The following is a 21,555-nucleotide window of genomic DNA, read 5'->3' on the forward strand; positions in this document are numbered from 1 at the left end:
AGAAAATAATTTTTTAAACAAAAAAACCCCTTTTTTAAACAGAAATACCAACTTTTACACAAAAATTTTCCTTTTTCTCCCACAAATAGCTTTATTTACAAAAAAATCCCCCTTTTTCTCCCAGAAATTCCTTTTTTTACATGAAAAAACCCCTTTTTCCCACAAAAACCTGTTTTTCACGAAAATCCCCCTTTTTTCCCACAAATACCTCTTTTAAGGGAAAATACCACTTCCTCTCCAAGAAATACCTTTTTTTAAAAAAAATCCCCCTTTTTCCCCCAAAAAACCTGTTTTAAAACCAAAATCCCCCTTTTTCTCCTACAAAACCTGTTTTTCCCCAAAAATACCCCTTTTCCCCCCAGAAATATCTGTTTTTAAAAAAGAAAAATCCCCCTTTTTAAGGGGCCAAATCCCACTTTTTCCACAAAAAAACCCCTTTTTCCCCCACAAATACATTTTTTTACAACAAAAACCCCTTTTTCCCCCAAAAATTTCCTGTTTTTACATGAAAATCCCCCTTTTTCCCCTCCCCCCAAATACCTTTTTTTACACAAAAATACCCCTTTTTCTCCCACAAATCCCTGTTTTCCGATAAAAAAACCCCTTTTTCTCCCACAAATACCTGTTTTTACAAAAAAAACCCCATTTTTCACTCATAAATTCCTGTTTTCAACTAAAAATACCCCTTTTTCCCCCAGAAATTCCTTTTTTTACATAAAAATCCCCCTTTTTCTCCCACAAGTACCTGTTTTTACAAAACAATACCCCTTTTTCCCCCACAGTTACCTTTTTTTACAGAAAAAAAACCCCTTTTTTTTCTCCAAAACTTTTTTACACAAAAATACCCCTTTTTCTCTCACAAATACCTGTTTTTACACGAAAATACCCTTTTTCTCCCTGAAATTCCTGTTTTTACATGAAAATACCCCTTTTTCTCCCACAAATACCTGTTTTTACACAACAATACCCCTTTTTCTCCCACAAATACCTGTTTTTACACAAAAATACCCCTTTTTCTCCCACAAATACCTGTTTTTACATGAAAATACCCCTTTTTCTCCCACCAATACCTGTTTTTACCCAAATAACCCATTTTTCACTCACCAATGCCAGTTTCCAACCGAAAATACCCATTTTTCCCCCACAAATACCTATTTTTACACGAAAATACCCCTTTTTCTCCCACCAATACCTGTTTTTTCATGAAAATAGCCCTTTTTCTCCCACCAATACATGTTTTTACACAAAAATACCCCTTTTTCTCCCGGAAATACCTGTTTTTACACAAAAATACCCCTTTTTCTCCCACCAATATCTGTTTTTACATGAAAATACCCGTTTTTCTCCCTCAAATACCTGTTTTGTACTGAAAATACCCCTTTTTCCTCCCAGCAATACCTGTTTTTAAACAAAAATTCCTTTTATTGTGGGATAAAAAGAAATATTTTCGGTGAAAAAACAGGTATTGGTGGGAGAAAAAGGGGTATTTTCAGTAGAAAACAGGTATTTGTGGGAGAAAAAGGGGTATTTTTATGTAAAAACAGGTATTGGTGGGAGAAAAAGGGGTATTTTTGTGTATGGACAGGTATTGGTGGGAGAAAAAGGGGTATTTTTATGTAAAAACAGGTGTTTATGGGAGAAAAAGGTGTATTTTTGTGTAAAAACATGTTTTGGTGGGAGAAAAATTAGTATATTCTGTTAAATACAGGTATTTGTGGGAGAAAAATTGGTATTATCGGTTAAAAACAGATATTTGTGGGAGAAAAAGTGTTATTTTTTTATAAAAACATGTATTTGTCCGATAAAAGTGGTATTTTTCGGTAATCATTGGTATTTCTTGGTGAAAAAGGGGTATTTTCTAGTAAAAACAGGTATTTGTGGGAGAAAAAGTGGTATTTTCGTGTAAAAACAGGTATTTGTGGGAGAAAAAGGGGTATTTTCGTTTAAAAACAGGTATTTGTGGGAGAAAAAGGGGTATTTTTGGTTAAAAACAGGTATTTGTGGGAGAAAAAGGGGTATTTTTGTGTAAAAACAGGTATTTGTGGGAGAAAAAGGGGTATTTTCGTGTAAAGACATGTATTGGTGGGAGAAAAAGGGCTATTTTCATGAAAAAACAGGTATTGGTGGGAGAAAAAGGGGTATTTTCGGTTAAAAGCAGGTAATTCTGGGAAAAAAAGGGGTATTTTTGTGTAAAAACAAGCCGTAACCCTAACCCTAAACCCTAACTCTAACCTTAACCCTAGCTCTAAACACTAAACCCTAAACCCTAACCCTAATCCTAACCCTAATCCTAACCTTAACCCTACCGTAACTCTAACCTATCCCTACCCTACCCTAACCCTTAACCCTAACCCTAACCCCTAAACCCTAACTCTAACCCTAACCCTAACTCTAAACACTAAACCCTAACCCTTACCCTAACCCTACCATAACCCTAACCTAACCCCTAACCCTAACCCTAACCTAACCCTTAACCCTAATCCTAACCCTAAACCCTAACCCTAAAACTAACTCTAACCCTAATCCTAACCCTAACGCTAAACCCTAAAACCTAACCCTAACTCTAACCCTAAACCCTAACCCTCACCCTACCCTAACCCTCACCCTACCCTAACCCTAACCCTTAACCCTAACCCTAACTCTAACCCTAACCCTAAACCCTAACCCTAACCCCTAAATCTTAACCCTTAACCCTAACCCTAACTCTAACCCTAACCCTAAACCCTAACCCTAACCCTAACCCCTAAATCTTAACCCTAACCCTAACCCTACCCTAACCCTAACCCTTTTACACCTACCTTGTTATGTGTTCCAAGTCCTGATGGTGACAATGCCAGAGACATCACAGAATTAATTGAGAGAAGTTGTTTTTTATTACAGTATTATTTACACTAGATATCACTCATACAAGCATATGCACACTTTAACAGCAATTGGACATTTACAAGCAGAATGTGAGTACGCAGATTCGTTACAATTCCAACACTTAGTTCATGTATAGCATACATACATTCCATACATGATGAACTTTACAGGCACAGCACATATTTATTCAATACAGTTGCAAGACACTGATTACATGTGTCAGACTAACCACGGAAGGATCACCAAGCCTCCATACCCCATTAATGACATTACGTTTACACATACATTGTATAGTGTAACCCACCTCAAAAGCAATGCAGATCTCAGCCCATCAGAAAGGAAATGCAATTCTAATATTGGACATAAAGAGGCACGAGTCTCAGACTGGCCAGGAAGGAACCAAATCACCTCCAACAGCCTTTGGGCCTTGCTTACGGGGCTGGGTTAGCCCTGCGGTACAAACAAACAAAGCAAAGCTAACCCAACCCCGTAAGCAAGGCAAAGCTAAAACCAATTTCGTTTAGATTAATTGAATGGAAAACTACAGCCAATTTAGTCAAAATAAATTGAATGCAAAGCCAAAGTCAATTTAGTAGATGCAAAATGACTGCAAAGCTCAAGCCAATTTGGTGGATAGAAGTTGAATGCACACGCCGAAATCAGCACAACTCTCAAAATGGCCGCAACAGGGCACGAATCTCAGACTGGCCGGGAAGGAACACAAATAGCCTCCGACGGCCCTTAGGCCTTGCTTACGGGGTTGGGTTAGCCCTGCGGTACAAACAAACAAAGCAAAGCTAACCCAACCCCGTAAGCAAGGCAAAGCTAAAACCAATTTGGTTTACATAAATTGATTGTGAAGCTACAGCCAATTTGGTTGAAATAAATTGTATGCAAACGCTAAAATCAGCACAACTCTCAAAATGGACACAAAGGGGCACGAGTCTAAAAGTGGCTGGGAAGGAAAACAAGTCACATCAGAAGGAAACGTTGATTGGCCTGAGAGTAGAAGGGCCCTAAGGAAGGGCGTGGGTGGGTTGGATCGCTGGGCTGAGGCCACTCGAATGAACTATAATGACACCGAGTGCCGCTTCCCACACGTCGCCTGCGACGACCTTGGGCGGCGGTAGGGGCTTGTGGCAGAGTGAAAGGAAGACTATGGAAAGGGAACGGACTGGGGGATATGGGGAACGGCTCAACTGAAACCGAGCTGGTGGTGAGCGTGGGAGGCCTGGAAAGCTGATGGCGTCCCAGGAGGGAAGTCATCGACTGGAAGTGTCGAAGGCATCTGCACCTGTAATACAGAGAGACACGCTTTAGAAAGAGGAACGCCCAGACACAAACAACGCTCGCCCTAAGACCATCCCCACAAAACATGGAAGCCAAGCACCACTCCAAGAAATGGAGTAAGACTAGGGTTAGGAGGATTTAACGGGGAAGCTGTAGGATTTTTATTAGTATTACACAGAAGGTTACAGATGGGTTTAGTGCCCAATTGAAGGGTAGGTTCAGGGTTAATTTGGACAGTTACTACAGTTATCTCTACAGTCATGCTTACAATTAGCACTGCATTTGGGGTTCAGAGCTCATTAGGGTCAGGGTGAAGGTATTAGGGTTAGCTATATTAGGATTATGCTCAGAGTGACTGTTAGGAATGCCAAGGCAAAGGCAAGAGCAAAAGGCAAGGAGAACAGCCAAGAGAACACCAAATCAGAGGGCAAAGGCATAGACAGAACAATGGAAGGCAACATCTAAGGCAAAGGGGTGGCAAAGGCATGGAGAGCACCAAAGAAAAGGTCTCGTCAGAGGTCAGGCCCTAAGAGAAGGCCTCAAAGAACGCCAAAACAGAGACCAAAGAGAACAACGCAGAGGAGGCCAAAATGGAGGACAGTGTTCACAAGAACGCTGCATGGAAGGCCAGTGCAGAAGGTCAAGGGAAATGGTCAAAGAGAACACGGCACAGAAGGCCAAAATCGAAGGCCAAAGAGAACGCCGTAAGGGATGCCAAAACAAGAGGCCGAAGGGAACGCGGCTAAGAAGGCCGTGAGCAATGGCCAAAGCGAACGTGGAAGGGAACGCCAAAACTGAGGCCAAAGAGAACGTGGCAAAGAAGGCCAAGAGGAATGGCCAAAGAGAACGCAGCCAGGAACGCCAAAACCAAAGGCCAAAGAGAACATCGCGGGGAACGCCAGAACGGGGGGGTTAAAACCTCGTTTTATTGTATTTTTTTTTTAATAAATTGAGTTTTTTTTTCCAGTTAAACCCCAAACAGCAGCTGCCCTCCCTCCCTGCAGGCCGACGCTTTGCTCATGCCACAGCTCCTGTCGCCAAAAAAAAGCCCTTTTTTTCCCATAAAACTCCATTTTAAATTACTTTCATACACGACCTGGTAGCTTAAAAACCCGTTTTTTAAAATTTATTTATTTATTATTATTATTTTTGTATTATTATTTAGAATGAGGGCTTTTTTTTTTCCCAGTTGCAATCCTCCCAACACACCGAGGGCTCCCGGCCCGGCTTTGTCGCAGGCGCTGTGGGGGCTGCGCTGCCATATCGTGACAGTGCGGAGGGTTGGCTGCCGTGACAGAGCTCCTGCGGTGTCAGCGTCGCGACGAGGCCTACGCTACGAGATGGCGGCAGGAGGGGCGGTGACGGAAGGACGGGGCTGCGGAGGGGACAGCGCTACTATCGCGATACGCTCCGCGTCGTGGCGGGCTCAGGGGCTGCGGCGAGGCGGCGGACCCCGCCGGGGCGGAGCCAGAAACAAGATGGCGCCGGGTCCGCCACCTTCGCGGCGCCGCCGAGCCGTCCCTCCAAGGGCGCAGCCCGGCGGCGCGCCCCGCCTCCCTGCGTTGCCCATTGGACAGTTTGAGACAGAGCGCCGCTCTCATTGGCGCAGAGCCCCTTCGTGGCTGACGCCTCCGAGCCGCGATTGGTCCGCGCGTCCGTCATTTTACCGATCCGCCGTCCCTGGCGGCGCGTCCCGCGCGGCCGATTGGCGAATCCAGCCGTCCGTCACGCCTCCGCTCCGCCTCCCCCACGGCGACGCCGCGCTATTGGCTGCGCGCAACGCCCATCTCGCCGCGGGGCAGGCCGCCGCGGCCGCTCCCATACGGGGTCTCCCTGCGAGCGCGCGCGGGCGCCGATTGGCCAGCGCGGCCGGCGGCCCCCCCCTCCCCGCCGCCGATTGGCCCCCGCGCTCCCCTCTCCCCCTCCCCCCCGGGGCGGGGCGGCGGGGGCGGTGTGCCCGCTCTCCCCCTCCCCCCTCCCGCGGCCCGCCCTCGCTCCCCGTTGGCCGGAGCGCCCGCCACTCACCGCCCTCGACGCGCTGCCATTGGGCGAGGAGGCGGCGGGGGCGGGCAGCGGGGCCGGGGCAGCGGTGCGCGGCTCCCTCCCTCGGCAGCCCCTCGGCGGTCACCGGCGGGGTTAGGCCGCCGCCTCAGCGCGCCGGGCGCGCCCGCCCCCTCCTCCCCGCCCCGCCGCCGCTCGGGCTCGGCCCCCGGCCACCATGAGCGGTAAGGCCGGGCCCCGCCGAGGCCCGGGGGGGGAGAGGAGAGGGGCGAAACGCTGAGCGCGAGGCGCCCGCCCGCTCGGAGGGGCCAGAGGCGGCTCCGCCCAGCGCCGGGCCGGGCCCCGCCGGGCCGGGCCGGGCCTCGCCTCACCGCGCCGGGGGGACCTGGAGCCGGGGGAGGGACCCGGGGAGGGGGATCGGCCTCGGGGGAGGGACCCGGGGGCGGGCGGCGGGGAACGGCGGGGCCGGGCTGGGAGGGCAGGCGGGGGGGTGTGGGGAGATGGGGGGCCGGGGGGCGAACCGAGAGCTGGGGGACGGGGGGATGGTGGGCGGGGGGGATACAGGGAGCCGTGGGGCAGATGGGGAGAACAGGGAGATATGGGGCGGGGGGGGCGTTGGGGGAGCGTAGGGAGTCACGAGGCGGGGGGGGAAAGAGGGAGTTATGGGGCGGGGGGGGGGAACGAGAAGGGACGATGGGGGGAGGGGGCAGCCAGGAGATGTGGGGCTGAGAGAGGGGCACGGTGATGGGGGAGCATTGGGGTCGTGGAGAGGGAGGGGACACGCGAGGCTGGGGTGGCAGCGGGAGATATGGGACTGGGGGGGGGAAATCGCGAGCTGTTGGGGCTGAAATGTGGGGAAATTGTGAGGCAGGAGTGGAAAACCGGGAGCCGTGAGGTGAGGGGGGACAGCAGTGTTGGGGGGGGGGGGGAGCGTCGGGAGCTGTGGGGCTGCGGAGGGTGGGGGGGGAGGACGACGCTGTAAGAGGAATGGGGGGAGCAGTGGGGGGTTGTTGTATGGGGAGTGGGATTTTCACGGGGGGAGGGCGGAGAGGGGAGAGAGGGTGCTGTGGGAGCCGGGGGTGAGAGGGATGGGGGGGGTCTTTGGAGAAAAAAATGCGGAGGTTGGAATGTGATGAGGGGTTTGCCGAGGGGGGAGGGGGCAGATCACAGCACGGATCCGTGGGTATTGGGATCCCGCTTAGGGCCCGGGGGAGGATCTGCCTGGGGGAATCCCGTGGGCAGGGTGAGAGGGGTGGGCCGAGGCTGGGCAGAGCTCCTGGGGCGGCGGGGAGGGGAACGGGGAGGCCCCGGGGCGGAGGAGGGGGGTGGGGGAGCAGGGAGTGTCCCCGTGGGGGCGGGGAGAAGCGACGCTGGAGCCGGGCCGGGGCCTCCCCCACCCATCCTGCTGCCAGCTGCCCCTCGGCGCCCTGCTCCGTGCCCTCCTCACCCTGCTCTCCTCCCAGCTCCACCCCACTGCCTGGAAATGTCTGTAATCCCCTCTGTCTGCCCATGTAGATTCAGAGAGTCCCGAGGAGATGTCAGCGGTGAAGGGAACGCCCGAGAGGGGCGAAGGAGATGGCAGCAGTGACAGCAGCTCACCGGCTGGGGAGGGCCAGGTGAGTGCAGCCCCTGGCACGCTCCGTGTCACAGCTTCCTGGCTCTGCTTGTCCTGGCACAAAGTCCACAGCCTGGCTGTTTGCTCAGCTCAGCCGAGCGTTGCGCAGCCTGCTTTCCCTGGGGAGAGGAAGAGAGCGCGAGGGATCATCACCACGACCCCAAAAGGGTGACACCACCACCCTGTGCCTGGTTGGGGCGTCCAGGAGCGAGTGCACATCCCAGGAGCTGCTGTCCTGCAGCTTTATAGGGAGATTTCACTACGTCGGGACAGGGAAGGCCTTCTCATGCCCTCCCTCCCTCCCCTTTCTTCCCTTCCCGGAGGGTTTTTCTCTGTGGGTTCAATCTGTCCCGGCCTGACAGCCCTGTGTCTGGCAGTTGTATTTTTCCGGCTGTGCGTGGGTTTTCTCAGGAAGGAGTGTTTATCTTTTCCAAGTACGCTCCTCCCTGCCTTTTTTTTTTTTTTTTTTTTTTAATTTTTTTTTTCCTCCTTTTATTTTCGGCCTGCCCACAGGGCCGCCTCCCTCTCCCTTAACTCCTCCTCTCCCCTCTCAGGAGTCGCAGCCGTCCCCGCTGGCTCTGCTGGCTGCCACCTGCAGCAGGATTGAGTCTCCCAACGAGAATTCCAACAGCTCCCAGGGCCAGCAAGGCGGCAGCGGTGAGTTGGACCTGACGGCCGCCGCTGCCCAGATCGCGCAGTCGGCCAACGGCTGGCAGATCATTTCCACTGGCTCCACCACGCCGACGCCCTCCAAGGAGCAGGGCAGCAACGGCAGCAACGGAGATCCCTCCAAAAGCCGCCCTGTGAGCACGGGGCCGTACGTGGTCACGGCTGCCTCCAACCTGCAGAACCAGCAGGTGCTCACGGGCCTGCCGGGCGTCATCCCCAACATCCAATACCAAGTCATTCCCCAGTTCCAGACCATTGATGGGCAGCAGCTCCAGTTTGCCACCACCCCCACCCAAGTCAACGTGCAGCAGGATGCCTCTGGGCAGCTCCAGATCATCCCCGGCACGAACCAGCAGATCATCACGAGCCGAGCGGGGACGGGCAACCTCATCGCCATGCCCAACCTGCTGCAGCAGGCCGTCCCCATCCAGGGGGTGGGCTTGGCCAACAACACCCTCTCAGGGCAAACCCAGTACGTGGCCAACGTCCCCGTGGCTCTCAATGGCAACATCACCTTGCTGCCCGTCAACAGCGTGGCCGCCAGCCTGGCCCCCACCTCTCAGACCGTCACCCTGAGCGGCTCTGGTTCCCCGGACAGCAGCTCCCAGCCCACCACCTCAGGTGCTGCCATCAGCTCGTCCAACATTGCCACGTCCCACGCCAGTTCCGGCTCTTTTTTTACCAACGCCAACAGCTATTCCACCACCACTACCACCAGTAACATGGGCATCATGAATTTTTCCAGCAGTTCCACAGTGGGGACAAATGTCCAAGTGCAGACGCCCCAAAGGGCCCCCAGCACGGACTCCCTGCAGAGCCAGGTCTCTGGGGTGGCTTTGCAGCCGGGGCAGCAGAAAGAGGGGGATCAGAGCCAGCAGTCGCAGCAGCAGCAGATCCTGATCCAGCCTCAGTTAGTCCAAGGGGGGCAAACGATCCAAGCCCTGCAGACCGCCCCGCTCTCCGGCCAGACCTTTGCCACTCAAGCCATCTCACAGGATGCCTTGCAGAACCTCCAGCTCCAGGCTGTGCCCAACTCCGGGCCCATCATCATCCGAACACCCACAGTGGGGCCGAACGGGCAGGTGAGCTGGCAGACCATTCAGCTCCAGAACCTGCAGGTGCAGAACCCCCAGGCGCAGACAATCACCTTGGCCCCCATGCAAGGAGTGTCACTGGGACAGACGGGCAGCACCAGCACCACGCTCACCCCCATCGCCTCCCTCCCCAGCGGCACGGTGACGGTCAACGCCGCCCAGCTCTCCTCTATGCCAGGCCTCCAGACTATTAACCTCAGTGCCTTGGGAGCGTCTGGGATCCAAGTGCACCAGCTGCCGGGGCTGCCGCTGGCCATCGCCAACGCTACCGGTAAGTGGGATGGGCTTGGTCCCCTCCCTGAGCCAGGTGGAGGAAGTCAAAGGTGAAACTGTGGTGCCTGGGCCCGGCAATGTGTTGGTGGCACCGAGCTGGAGCCAGATCCGGGGGTAGTCGATGTGGGATCCAGCTGGCAAGCAGCCTGGTGCTCATGCCAGCCCTGGAGAGGAACAGTGAGCCTCTGCTGGTGGCCAAGTGACACCGAAAGCAGCTTTGGGGAGTTCTGGCTCTGGTGAGCTATCTGCTGGCTGAGCAGATGCGAATGGAGCACAGGGAGGAGAGGTGGGGGGCACTGAGCAAGGCTGAGCAATTGGCTGAGGGTGAAGCACAAATGCTGGGGGGGCTGAGCAGCTTCCTGGGGAGGGCACAGTGCTGGGGGGGGAGGGGGGAGCAGGAAGAGCCACGACTGTGTGTAGGACGCAGAAAAACGCAGCAAAAGGTCTTCAGCAACCCCCCCCCCCCCGCCCTCCTCCAGAAAAACAAACAGCCCAGAAAGCCCTGGGGAGCTGCTGCAGCAGCGGAAGCTCTCGCCGGGTGTGTTTGTGCTGAAGGGACGCCGTGTTCCCATTGCAGCCTGAGCTGCTCCCAGCGTCTGCCCCAAAACTGCCACGTGTGAGAAGGAATCACTGCTGCACGAAGCTCTGCTCGTCGCTCACTGCTCGTTTTCCTTGTTTGTAACGTTCTGGCTGCAGCTAAAAGGGCCACTGCTGGATTTAGAGGCAGCCCCACTCGCTTCCTTCTCGCGAGAGGACGTGGCCGTTCGCCCGCGGTTGTTTTGCAGCAGTATTTTGGGCTGTTGCTACAGCAGCTCGGCTCGCAGGCATCCGCCGGGGTATTGCAGGCAGCGGTGCGGTCAGGATCTGCCTCATCCCCACAGCTCCATCGCCCCAAACCTCACGGGAGCACTGTGGGCTCGGGGAGGGCCGGGGTCCGTGGCGTCATGCTGCGTGCGTGCAGTGTTGGAAAACCACCACCAACGCATGGGGGAATCCTGGTTCCTGTCTGTTGCTTGGCTCTGCCCTCAGAGGGAGGACCGCTCCCGAGACCACCCCCAGCTCCCCACCCACCCCAGCTCCCCTCCGCCACCTCCTCCCCTTCTTGTTTCCTTTTTTTTTCCCAACTGTGCAGCGCGTTTTGCAGCCTCTTTGCACGCCCTGTCGCATTTGCTGCCTCGGAGCCGGGAGGATGCGACATGGAGGCGATGCTTTGATGTTGTGAAGTTGATAAACGGGGCAGGCTTCGGGTTTCAAAGGGTTTGTGGGGACCTGAGGCCGCAGGGCTCGGTGCTGAGCAGCGCCGACCCGCCTGCGTGAGGTCCTGGAGGGTTTCTGCCCTGCTGCTGCTGCTCCCACGTGGCTGTGGGTCCGTCTGTCGTGTGCAGCCCAGAGCAGAGAGAGGAGAGATTCCTGCAAAAAAAAAACAGCCTAAAAAGGGTTTTAAAATCAAAGCACAGCTCCCAGTGCGCTGCGCAGCTGTAGTTCAGGCCATGATTGTATTAATTAGCTGATGGCTGCCAATTAGCAGCACAGAGGTGAGCTCTGTGGCTGTGATGGGGTGGCATGCAGGCAAACAGGCCCTGGACCGGCTCAGCCTCTACCCAAATCCTGCACAGTGTCTCAGTGCCACCGTTCCCCAGAGCACAGGGAGCTCTGGGGTGAAGAAATAAGGTTTTGGGGGCTCCTGATGTTTCAGCACTCGGCTGCCTGTGCTCAGTGTGGTCACTGATTGTCACTGCAGTGCCAGGAGGGGACGTTCTGTGTCCCTGCGATGTGATGGCTGTGCCCAGCAGGGCTCTGGAGAAGTTTGTGATGCTGTGGTTTCGCTTCTGCCTTCTGACCAATCTGTCGAGGAGAGCAGTGGGGCGTCAGTGTCCCACAGCTCTGGTGTTGGCTCAGCCACAAACATCCATCCCTGCCCCTGTGCAGCCCTGGTTGATGAGCACTGCCTGGCTCTGGCGTTTGCTGGTCAGTAGGCTGTGCTGGGGCAGTGCTGGAGCCCACCAGCTTTGTGGCAGACAGCTGAGCGCTCATTTTTCTGCCCTGGGAAAGGCCCCCCAGCTGTGGACACACATGGAGAGTGGCACCGAGGGCTCTTTTTTGGGCCAGTCACGCTGCCTTTGTGGTATGCTGGTCATGCTGAGGATGCCAGAACGTCCACACTGGTGGGCAAAGATCCAAGGCTCGTGGGGAGCCTCATCCCTGCACTGCTGGGGGACACGGAGGGACCGACCCCAGCACGGTGAGCACTCCCCAGCCGCATCCACACTGCCTGAATCCACCCTGGACCCACTTATCACATCCCTGCGGCCTTCAGGCCCCCCCCAGGCTCCGACCCTCGCTTGGATGAAGGCTCGTGGTCAAATCAAGGCATCGATTGGAGCCCCACAGATCCTCGGTGCAGCCAGGAGCCCTTTGGGCCCCGCGTGCTGAGCACATCCCCAGCTGTGCGCCCTGACTTTGCGTCTGCCGTCGGCACAAAGCCCCGATTGTCTCCATTTTCTGTTTTTAAGGGCAGCTTTGTAGCGTGGCCTTGATGAGACATCCACATGGCATCATCCGCGGAGGGGAGGGGAGATCTGGAATGGATCTCGGGCCAGCAGGCCCTGACAGGCTCTCCCCTTCACGCGCTGTAATTGTTTGTTTCACTCCACCCATGACATCACTGCAGAAAATAATTACTTTGTGAAATTTCCTCCTCTGAACTCCGCGGGGCCGGACCCGAAATACTCCCAGCTCCTTGGCTGCCCTCTCCTTCAGCTCTGCGGGGTGAAGCGTGGTGTGACTGCAAGGCAGCACGTGGGGCCCTCCCAGCACGGCTGTCAGCAAGCACAGCATGAGGACTGCGGGCGGCTCTGCCCTTCCTCCTCCTCCTCCTCCTCGAGGCCACTGGGATGCTTTGCAGCAGTGCAGGTCGGACTGGTTGGGTGTGCATAGCAGCACACTGTGATTGTGCTGAAGTTTCCCCACCCAGCTCAGCGCTGCCTTCCCCTCCCCTGCACAGCTCAGAGCTGCATTTTGGACGCTGGGTCTGAGATGTTACCAGTCCTCCTTGCAGAGGGCAGCAGTGCAGCACAGCTTTGGGATCTGTGGGTACATGAACGTGTGGGGTTTTCTCTGCCCATTGTGCCTTCCTGGCTGTGCTCAGGCCCTCGTTGCCCATCACTGCAGGGCTTTCACTCAGCCCGGTGTGGTTCGGTCGGAGCTGTTTGTGCCGCAGGGTCGGTGTTGCAGCAGCAGAGCTTTCCAGCACTGCAGGCACGATCTCAGCCTTGCAGCAATCCCAATGGAGAGCAGAGGGCCGAGGAGACGTGTAGGGATGGTTTTCAGTGTGACCAAAGTAACTGGCACAGCCTGGGGGTCACAGTGTGAGCTCAGGAGGTGACGTCCCTGTGCATGACTGCGGGTGGCAGAGGCGGATGGGCGCAGACCTGCCAGCTCAGTGCACATTTAGTGCTTCTCCGAAGGAAGTGTGATTAATGGTGACGCACGGAGACTTCCAACCATGGCAGGGGATCACAGAGCTCACAATGTGGCTTTTCAAGTCATTAAACTGCAGAAGAAGTGGCAGTTACTCAATGTGCTGCAGCCTGACTGCAAATCTGCACGCAGCTGAGCAGTGCGTGTTCCCTGCACCCCTGTCTGTAACTCAGAGAACACAGAAGAATTATTACAGAGATAGAGCTTGGCTCATTGGCATCAATGGCTTCCACTCATTTTGCAGATTAGTGAGGAAATCAAATGAGATAAAAGCGGAGGGGCTGCGTTGCGACCCGCACTGCGCTCCTTGGTGCAGTGAGCGCACTGTGATCCTCCGGGATGTGATTTGGGAGAGCAGCGGTCGGACAGAGCTCTCAGGCTGCCAAAAATAGAGAAAGAATGAAGGCAAGGAGGAGGAAATGGGACGAGGCGCAGCGTTGTTGGGCGCTGGGAAGGTTTGGTGCTGTGTTGTGTGCATGGCTCACGCTGTGCTGTCGGGTTTGGGGCTTTGCTGCCCTTGTTTTGTGCCTGAAGCCATCCTGTTGTCTCTGCGCTCTGCTGGAAGCTGAAGCTCCGTGCTGCACGGCGCCGATTTCTTTCCCTTCTTCCTCTCCTCAGCACAGCTGTGGCTGCCAGTGCTGCTGTTTGCACAAGAAGCCGTTTCTTTCCAGCTCCTTCCCGGGAATGAACGTCGCTCCTGTCCCCTCTGGAGGTCACCCGGGGTGGCTCTGAGCAGCCCCGTCTCCCATCCGCAGAGCATTTCTCACCTCGGTTCAGTTTGCTAAATAAAACCGCCGGGTCCGAGCTTTGAGCGGCTGGAAGACAAGCAGCACTTTGTCTGCAGTGCGGCCTCCAGCCCAGAGCCCAAAGCTTTGGGCTTTTAATGGCAGAGCAGCGGGCAGAGCAGGGCCAGGAGGTCCCTGTGCCACCTCCCAGCCCATCCCCTCACAGCGCATCCCCCCGGTTTCTGCTCTCCGTGTGTTTGTTCAGGACTCCGTTGACCTGAGTGTGGACCAGGGACTTGGCAGCAGCATAAAAGCTTTAGTCTTAGAAGCGATCTATATTAGTGCAGATAATAAACGTAAACTATCCAGCTGGTTTCTCTCCACCACGTTCTCCTCTGAAGCTGCAATATTCTGGAGGCTTCGGCTCGGCCTGAGATGTGAAGGATGAAGCGTGCACATACACGATCTGTCTTCTCCTGCTGTAATTTATTTATACCTTAATTAGATGCGAGCCACAGATTACCAGAAGGAAGCCTTGGGTTTTTTCCCCTCCGTGTGACGTGCCAGCAGCCTGCAAAGCGCTGCGTGGGCTTTTGCCTGTTGGAAGGTTGAAGCAGTTCCAAGGTACCCGTGTGGGATCCTCCCCTCCCCAGCGTATTTTCTGGGGGGGGGCTTCGTTTGTCTTCCCGTCCTGTTTGCTGCAGCCCCCCCCTCTCAGGACGGCGCAGACGCAGCAGGGAAATCTCTAATCTGGGAGCTGCAAGCTGTCGGCTTAGGAAGCTTAAAAACAAAACCACCTCGGTTCCTCCCGTGCTGCTTTTAGCCTGTAAACATATGTTGTAAGAGCTGGGGGGCACCGGGAAGGGTTTGTGCTGAATTTACTGAACGTTGTGGGGAGTGCAGCAGTGGTGCTGCCAAAGGGCCTGGCCTGCATCTCCAAACCTGGTGGCAATTCGGAGAGATTTCGCTGCCCTCCTTGTGCCCAGCACTGAGCAGCAAGACCTGGTTTGCATCCAGCAGCCTCCCTCCGTTGCGGCGTGAGTACAACCAGGGCAGCACCTTTAGGGGAAAAAGCCTTTGTAGCCCGTGGTTGCGGCATGGAGGAGCCCTGCCAGAAGGGTTTGGGGGTCTCTGCGTGGAGCCCAGGCATCAGCCCCTCCAAGGTTCATTGGAAGCTGCGAAGATCTTCTGCTAGTTCTTGGAAATGGCAAAAAGAGGAAAGTCGTGTGCTGCAGCCGTGGGACAGAGGGGAGCAGCCTGAGGTGTGCACAGCTCTGGACAGCCCATCCTCCAACCCTCAGCCCCACTGCTGTGGGGGCAGGATGTGGGCACAGCCCTCACCTGATGGGTGACACCTGGATGGAGCTCCACTCTCCTGCTGAGGATCCTTCCGTGCAGCGACAGCAGCAGTGGCTGAGTGAGTCAGGGCTTGTTTCCTTGATTGCAGCCCTTCTGCTTCCGTCCACAGCAGCAGCAGTTCTGCTCTTTCTGTTCCCCTTTCCGTGGAAATCTGCAGAGCAGCTCGTTTTGAGCCTCGTTAAGCATCCTCGTGTGATGAAGAGGGTGAGACTGGAGCTCTTCCTCCTGCCGGACGCTGGTGGTGCAGGAGGAGGAAGCCAAGAGCTGATGTGTTCACTGTGTCACATCCGTGGAAGCTGCCCCAGTCTCTGTTTGGTGATTTTTCATCTTCCTGAGGCACCACTGACACCTGCTGGTAACAGAGCTGCTGAGCACAGCCAGAACCTCTCCCACAGCATCTCCGTCATTTTCCCTCTGCCCTCTGGGGTTGGAAGCTCCTTCCAGGCTGCAGAATTGCTCCCAGACTGCAGCCAGTAAACATTCCAGGCTGACAGAACCCGCAGTGATCCCACCTGAGGTGCTCACTGTGCTGCCTGCTCCCAGAGCACGGAAAGCCAGATTCTTAAAGCAAACGTTGCTGCTTTGCTGGAGGTACTTCTGCAGGCGGTGGGGAGCAGAGTTGGGGGTGAGTCCTGTGTGATGGGGAGCGAATCAGTGACACAGTGTCCCTTTTAACCCTGCTGGCCACCCTCTGTGCAGTGCCTCCCAGGGAACCGTCGGCCTTCCTGGCCACCAGGGCACACTGCTGGGCCACGGTCGCCCTGTTGGCTGCCAGGACCCCCAGATCCTTTCTGCAGAGCTCCTCTCCAGCAGCTCAGCCCCTGACCTGCACTGATGTGTGTTTGCTCCTCCCCACGTGCAGGACCCCACACTTGGCTGTGCTGAACCTCATCAGGTTCCTCTCTGCCTGTCCAGGTTTCTCTTCCCACCTCGGCATCATCTTACAAACCTCCTTATCTCAGAAGGTTGGTAGGAAGAGGTGAATTTGGGGCTGGGATCACCACAAGATGAGGCCCAATCCGGTAGAAATGTCCCAGCCCTAAATCTGCCATCAGCCCCATTAGCATATGTTAATTGCTGCTGAAAAGAGATTACTCAGCCTGCCGGCGCAGCTCTCCGGCATGAAAACCATCAAGCAGCGGAGCTGGAAGGGAAATAAAACACTTGTGAAGTGTAGCTGGGGTTATTGGAGAAGCAATTAGATGACAGCATAAGCTGCAGAGCAATAAAACGGCAATGAAAACTGATAGGCTTGAAAACTTCCTCGCCCTTCACCCCCCCGTTACGAATGGTTTATGTTTGTCTGCCTTTGAGAGCTCAGCACTGCCGTCCCCATGGCTCATAATTGGGAATTGCTCCTCCAGGAAGGGGGGGGAATGCGTCCCACCTGCAGTGCCAGATGATTTTTCAACTTTATATGTGCATCTCTTTTTGTAATTGCAGTAATTAAGCAGGAGCTGGAGCTGATAACTTCTCTGCCAGTCGGTGGTGTTCCGGGCTGTGTTATTTATTGCTGCCTTTTTGGGGGGTTTTGGCACCAGGCATCGCATCTGTTCTACCGATTTGCTCCTGGGTTGGGATTAAAGCAGAGATGCTTAGGGGGGCAGGCTGGTCCACTGAGCCCCGAAACAGAGAGGAAAAAGGGACTTCTAGGGGAAGAGAACCAGAAAAGGTCGTTTTTGGAGCTGTCGGCAGGGAGAGGAGAGAGAAAACGGCCCCGACTGTTGGAGGTGTGAATGTGGGAATGAGGAAATGCCAGCAGCAGGCCTTGCTGGGGAGGGCAGGACTCCCCTCGGTGGTGTGTTGATGCTTTCCTTATCGCTGACACTGTTTGGAGCCGCCCGGTGCTGCTGGGTTTACATTTTTTTGCTTTTCTGCACTAGAAATAGCTGAGATAGTTGGCAGGTGGTGAGAGGGACGTTGGAGGTCTGGTTTTGCTGAGAAGTGCAGCACTGAGCTGTGATCTGGACACCATTGGTGGGCACGGAGCACCGGCTTTGCTGGGGGCTGGAGGTGGGATTCCCAGGGATGGAAAACCATGGAAAGCTGAGGGAGGAAGCCGGGATTAATCACATCCCGGGGCTCGGTCAGGCTGTCAGTGTTGGGGTGGGCACGGGGACACCTCTCAGTCCCCTTTTCCTCCTCGTGGACTCCCATCCCAAACCCTGCTCTGCCTTCCAGGGGAGCACGGCGCCCAGCTGGGGCTGCACGGTGCCAGCGGGGACGGCCTGGGCGACGACAGCGCAGCGGTGGAGGAAGGGGAGACCAGCCCAGACCCACAGCCCCAGCAGGGCCGGAAGGTGCGGAGGGAAGCCTGCACCTGTCCCTACTGCAAGGACAGCGAGGGGAGGTAAGGCTGCGTGCGGGGCAGCTGCTGCTGCCGGGCTCTGCTTCCCTGCCGGAGCTGCGTTTTGGGATGTATCTCATGGGCAAGGGATGGAACCTGGCTCTCTGTCACCCTTTTGTTGGGTGGGGATGGGAATGGGGGAAACGCCGGCGAACAAAGCGCGTTCTTCAGCTTCCTCCACGCCGTCGGGGCTGTTCTAACTCCCGTCCTCACGCTCTTCTAGGAGCTCTGGGGATCCAGGTAAAAAAAAGCAGCACATCTGCCACATCCCGGGCTGCGGGAAGGTGTACGGCAAAACCTCCCACCTGCGGGCCCACCTGCGGTGGCACACGGGGGAGCGGCCCTTCATCTGCGGGTGGATGCTGTGCGGGAAGCGCTTCACCCGCTCCGATGAGCTGCAGAGGCACAAGCGCACGCACACGGGTAAGGCCTGGGGTGGGGGGCGGTGTGGGGGGCTCGGTGCTGCTGGGGAGCCCATCCGGGGGGCTCGGAGCTCTCCTTTGGGCTTTCTGTTGGGGAGAGGGGAAATAAAAGGAGAAAAAGTGGGTGGGGAACTGTTCTGTGATCTTTAAGGACCCAACTTCAAGCCCTTCTATGATTTTTCAGAACCCTCCCAATCCAAGCCATTCTATAATCTTTGAGGTCCCTTCCAACCCAACCATTCCTTGGTTCTATGATCTTTAAGGACCCTTCCAACCTAACCATCCTATGGGTCTGTGATCTTTCAGGACCTTTCCAACCCAATCATCCCTCAGTTCTGTGATCTTTCAGGACCTTCCCAACCCAACCATCCCTCAGTTCTGTGATCTTTCAGGACCTTCCCAACCCAACCATGACATGGCTCTGGGACCTTTATGGTTTTACAGTCTTAGGACCCTTCCAACCCAACCCGCTCCATCATTCCACAACCTTTAAGTCCCTTCCAACCCAACCACGCTGCGCTTCTGCAATTCTCTCTCTCTTCTCTTCCAGGGGAGAAGAAATTCGCCTGCCCGGAGTGCCCCAAACGCTTCATGCGCAGCGACCACCTCTCCAAGCACATCAAGACCCACCAGAACAAGAAAGGCGGCGCGGCCAACAGCGTGGCCATGAACGTCTCCGCCGTCCCCATGGACACGGGGGCTCCGTCGGAAGGCAGCGGCGGACCCACGCCGTCGGCCCTCATCGCCACCAACATGGTGGCCATGGAAGCCATCTGCCCCGACGGCATCGCCCGCCTGGCCGGCAGCGGCATCAACGTCATGCAGGTGGCCGACCTGCAGTCCATCAACATCAGCGGGAACGGCTTCTGAGGGCCTGGGGGTCGCAGTGGGGCAGCAACGGGGCGAACGGAGCCGAATCCCCCCCAGCGTGGGGCAGCCGCAGCGCTGCACCGCCCGGGGCACCGCGGCCCCCCCAGCACCTGCGGGCTGCAGCGTCACGCAAAGGCCAGAGCTTGTCTGTATTTTTAATTTCGGCTTCACTTTATTATTATTATTACCCCCCTCCCCTCCCTGCAGACCCTCCCATCCTTGAAATCCGCCCGCGCCCCCCCGCCCCCCCCTCCGGAGCTGCAGCCTTCGATGCCATCATGCCTTGGTGAGAGGAAAAACAGAAAGCAGAAAAGTATGCTATCATTGGAAAATACTTTTTAGGAAAAAAAAAAAAAAAAAAAAAAAAAGAAAAAAAACAAAACAGGCCAAAAAAAAAAAAAAAGAGGGGGAAAAAAAAAAAAGATTCTATATTATTATTATATATATAAAAATATAAAATGTGTTCGTTGGAGAGAGGAGAGGTTCCTCTTTGCTGCCTTATCTCAGTGCCCACCCCGGGGGCGGTTCGGACCTTCGGTCGCTTTTGATGCTGTTTGACACAGAGAGGAGAAAGAAACCCAACCAACCCCCCCCCATCCTTGGTTCCTTTTGCTTTTAGGGTCTTTCCTTCCTTTGTCATTATTTGGGTGACGTTTTGCTTTCCCCTCCCCTCCGCTTTGTGCTCTGAGCCCCCCTGCCTGCTGCCCCCCCCCCAGTGGGACTGCTGGGATTTTCCCCTACCAGGCAGCAGAAATGGGTGTCAGAAATTGGGGGTGTTTTGGGAAGGCTCCATTTTCTCCCTATTTCCCCCCCCCAAGGCTGCGCAGTCCCTTCCTCTCTTCCTCCCCCTCCTCCTCTTCCTGCTGCTGGACAATATCTGCCCTCCTCTCCCTCCTCTGGGCAGGAAGGAGTCGTGGGGGGGTCCCGATGCAGCCCCCCCCCCCCCGCAGCCCCAGAGCTGTGCTGTGGGGCTCAGTGCCCCCCGGAGCTGCATTGTGCCCAGATTTGCACACAGTGGGGGCTTTGGGGGCTGCGTGGCCCCCTGTTACCCACACTGAGACCCCCCCCCTCTGATTTCCAGAGGGATTTTTGGTGGTGTTTCCCAACCTGGGTCTGGATGAGGATCAAACCCACTGCTGGGGGGGGGCTCCCATCGCCATCCCTCCCTCTTGAGGGGGGCCACCCCACATCACTGTGCTCTCCCAGAGCCCCACATCCTACGGACCCCTACGGACCCCCCCTCCGGGGCCAAACAGGAACGCAGCCCAGCTGTGAACCGAACCCCTTTTGGTTTCTGTGTGTCACAAATGGAGCCCTGCAGGGAGGGAGGAGCTGCCCCCCCCCAAATACCCCCCCATCCCCCCCCGCTCTCTCTCTCTCGATATATATTTTTGCATTTGTATATTTTTATATAGGAAACTTTAAGCATTTGTATTTTAATAATCTGTGAAGCACTATGAATCCTCCGACCCCCCCCGGCCCCCCCCAGCGCCTCACATCCGTCTCCTCTCCCTCCATACTGGAAGCTGTAAGGACTGGGAAGAAAGCGGGATGTTAATTTAATGCTGATTCGGTTCCCCCCCACCTCCCATGACCTTCAATAATCCCAAATGCTGCGGGGGGGGCACCAAGGCCACCAGGACCCCCCCCAAAAGGAACCAAGTGCCAACCCCCTCCCCCCACGCCCTATATGGGCATTGCTGTCAGGTTTTTGGGGTCCCCCCATGGCACCACCCCAGTGTCACTGTCCCCCCCTGTCCCCCCATCCCCCCCCCATTATCCCTTTGTTAAATGGGCTGATTGATTAATTTTCTTAATTTTCCTATGGAAACGCGGCCGGTGGTGCGGAGCTGTGTGGGGTGGGGGAGTCCATTGCCCTGCTGTGTTTGGGGGGGGGGGGGTTTGGGGCGATGACCCCGGAGCTGTGGCACTTCCAGCACTGGGGGGGGGAGGGGGGTTGGGGGGGGGCACCAGGACTCATTTGTCCCCATTTCAATTCTGTGGCAGCCCGATCCCAGCCCCACTCTGCGCACCCCAACCCCCCCCCCCCCCCCAAAAAAAAAACAGCTCCTATGACGACAGGGGGAGCAAAACGTGCCTTGATCCGGGGGGTGGGGGGGAACACGGGGGCAGAGTTCAGCTCCTCCCCCCCCCCCCCACCTCGTCCAGGCTTCCATACTGCCGGGGTTATGATCTGGGGGGAAAAAACGGGGGTTTTGGGGGCTGCCCCCTGAGCTTTAAGCACCGCGGGGGGGTTGGGGGGGGGTGGCCGTGCTGGCAATAAATGACCCCCCCCACGTTGGCACTGCAGCCCTCTGCCATGGCTGGGCTGTTTGGAACCCGGCGGCCCCCGCCCCCCCCCGACGTTTTTCAGAAGTGCTATTTTTTGTACAAACGGACGTAGACAAATTGTAGTTTTTTTGGGGCTCCTTTGTTTAAAAAAAAAAAGAAAAAAAAAAGAAAAAAGAAAAAGGAGGAAAAAAAAAGAAAAAAAATATGGGGGTGAACGACTTCTTTTGTAATAAAGTCGCTGGCTTTGTCTGCA

The 21,555-nt window shown here is 55.6% G+C and overlaps 1 protein-coding gene and 1 long non-coding RNA gene across 4 annotated transcripts; one reads left to right on the forward strand and one right to left on the reverse strand.

Annotated features, from left to right (window-relative positions):
- Window positions 1-2,854: 2,854 nt before the first annotated feature.
- LOC146542463 (uncharacterized) lies at window positions 2,855-6,314 on the reverse strand. The gene is made up of 2 exons (XR_014880274.1): window positions 6,181-6,314; window positions 2,855-4,159 (listed from the first exon to the last, which is right to left on the reverse strand). It is a non-coding gene; the product is annotated as an uncharacterized LOC146542463 (long non-coding RNA).
- SP1 (Sp1 transcription factor) lies at window positions 6,240-21,555 on the forward strand. 3 transcript variants are annotated; one of them, XM_085212462.1, is made up of 6 exons: window positions 6,240-6,380; window positions 7,672-7,772; window positions 8,326-9,805; window positions 17,553-17,721; window positions 17,942-18,141; window positions 18,691-21,555. In XM_085212462.1, the coding sequence occupies exons 1-6, from the start codon at window positions 6,374-6,376 to the stop codon at window positions 19,008-19,010; spliced, it is 2,277 nt and encodes a 758-aa protein (XP_085068588.1). In that variant the 5' UTR covers window positions 6,240-6,373; the 3' UTR covers window positions 19,011-21,555. The 3 variants fall into 3 exon arrangements, with proteins under 3 accessions (XP_085068588.1, XP_085068589.1, XP_085068587.1); XM_085212463.1 differs by lacking the exon at window positions 6,240-6,380 and adding an exon at window positions 6,898-7,051; XM_085212461.1 differs by lacking the exon at window positions 6,240-6,380 and adding an exon at window positions 7,255-7,399.

The sequence above is a fragment of the Meleagris gallopavo genome, chromosome 31, assembly GCF_905368555.1.
Source record: "Meleagris gallopavo chromosome 31, MGAL_WU_HG_1.1, whole genome shotgun sequence".
NCBI classification, from domain to species: domain Eukaryota; kingdom Metazoa; phylum Chordata; class Aves; order Galliformes; family Phasianidae; genus Meleagris; species Meleagris gallopavo.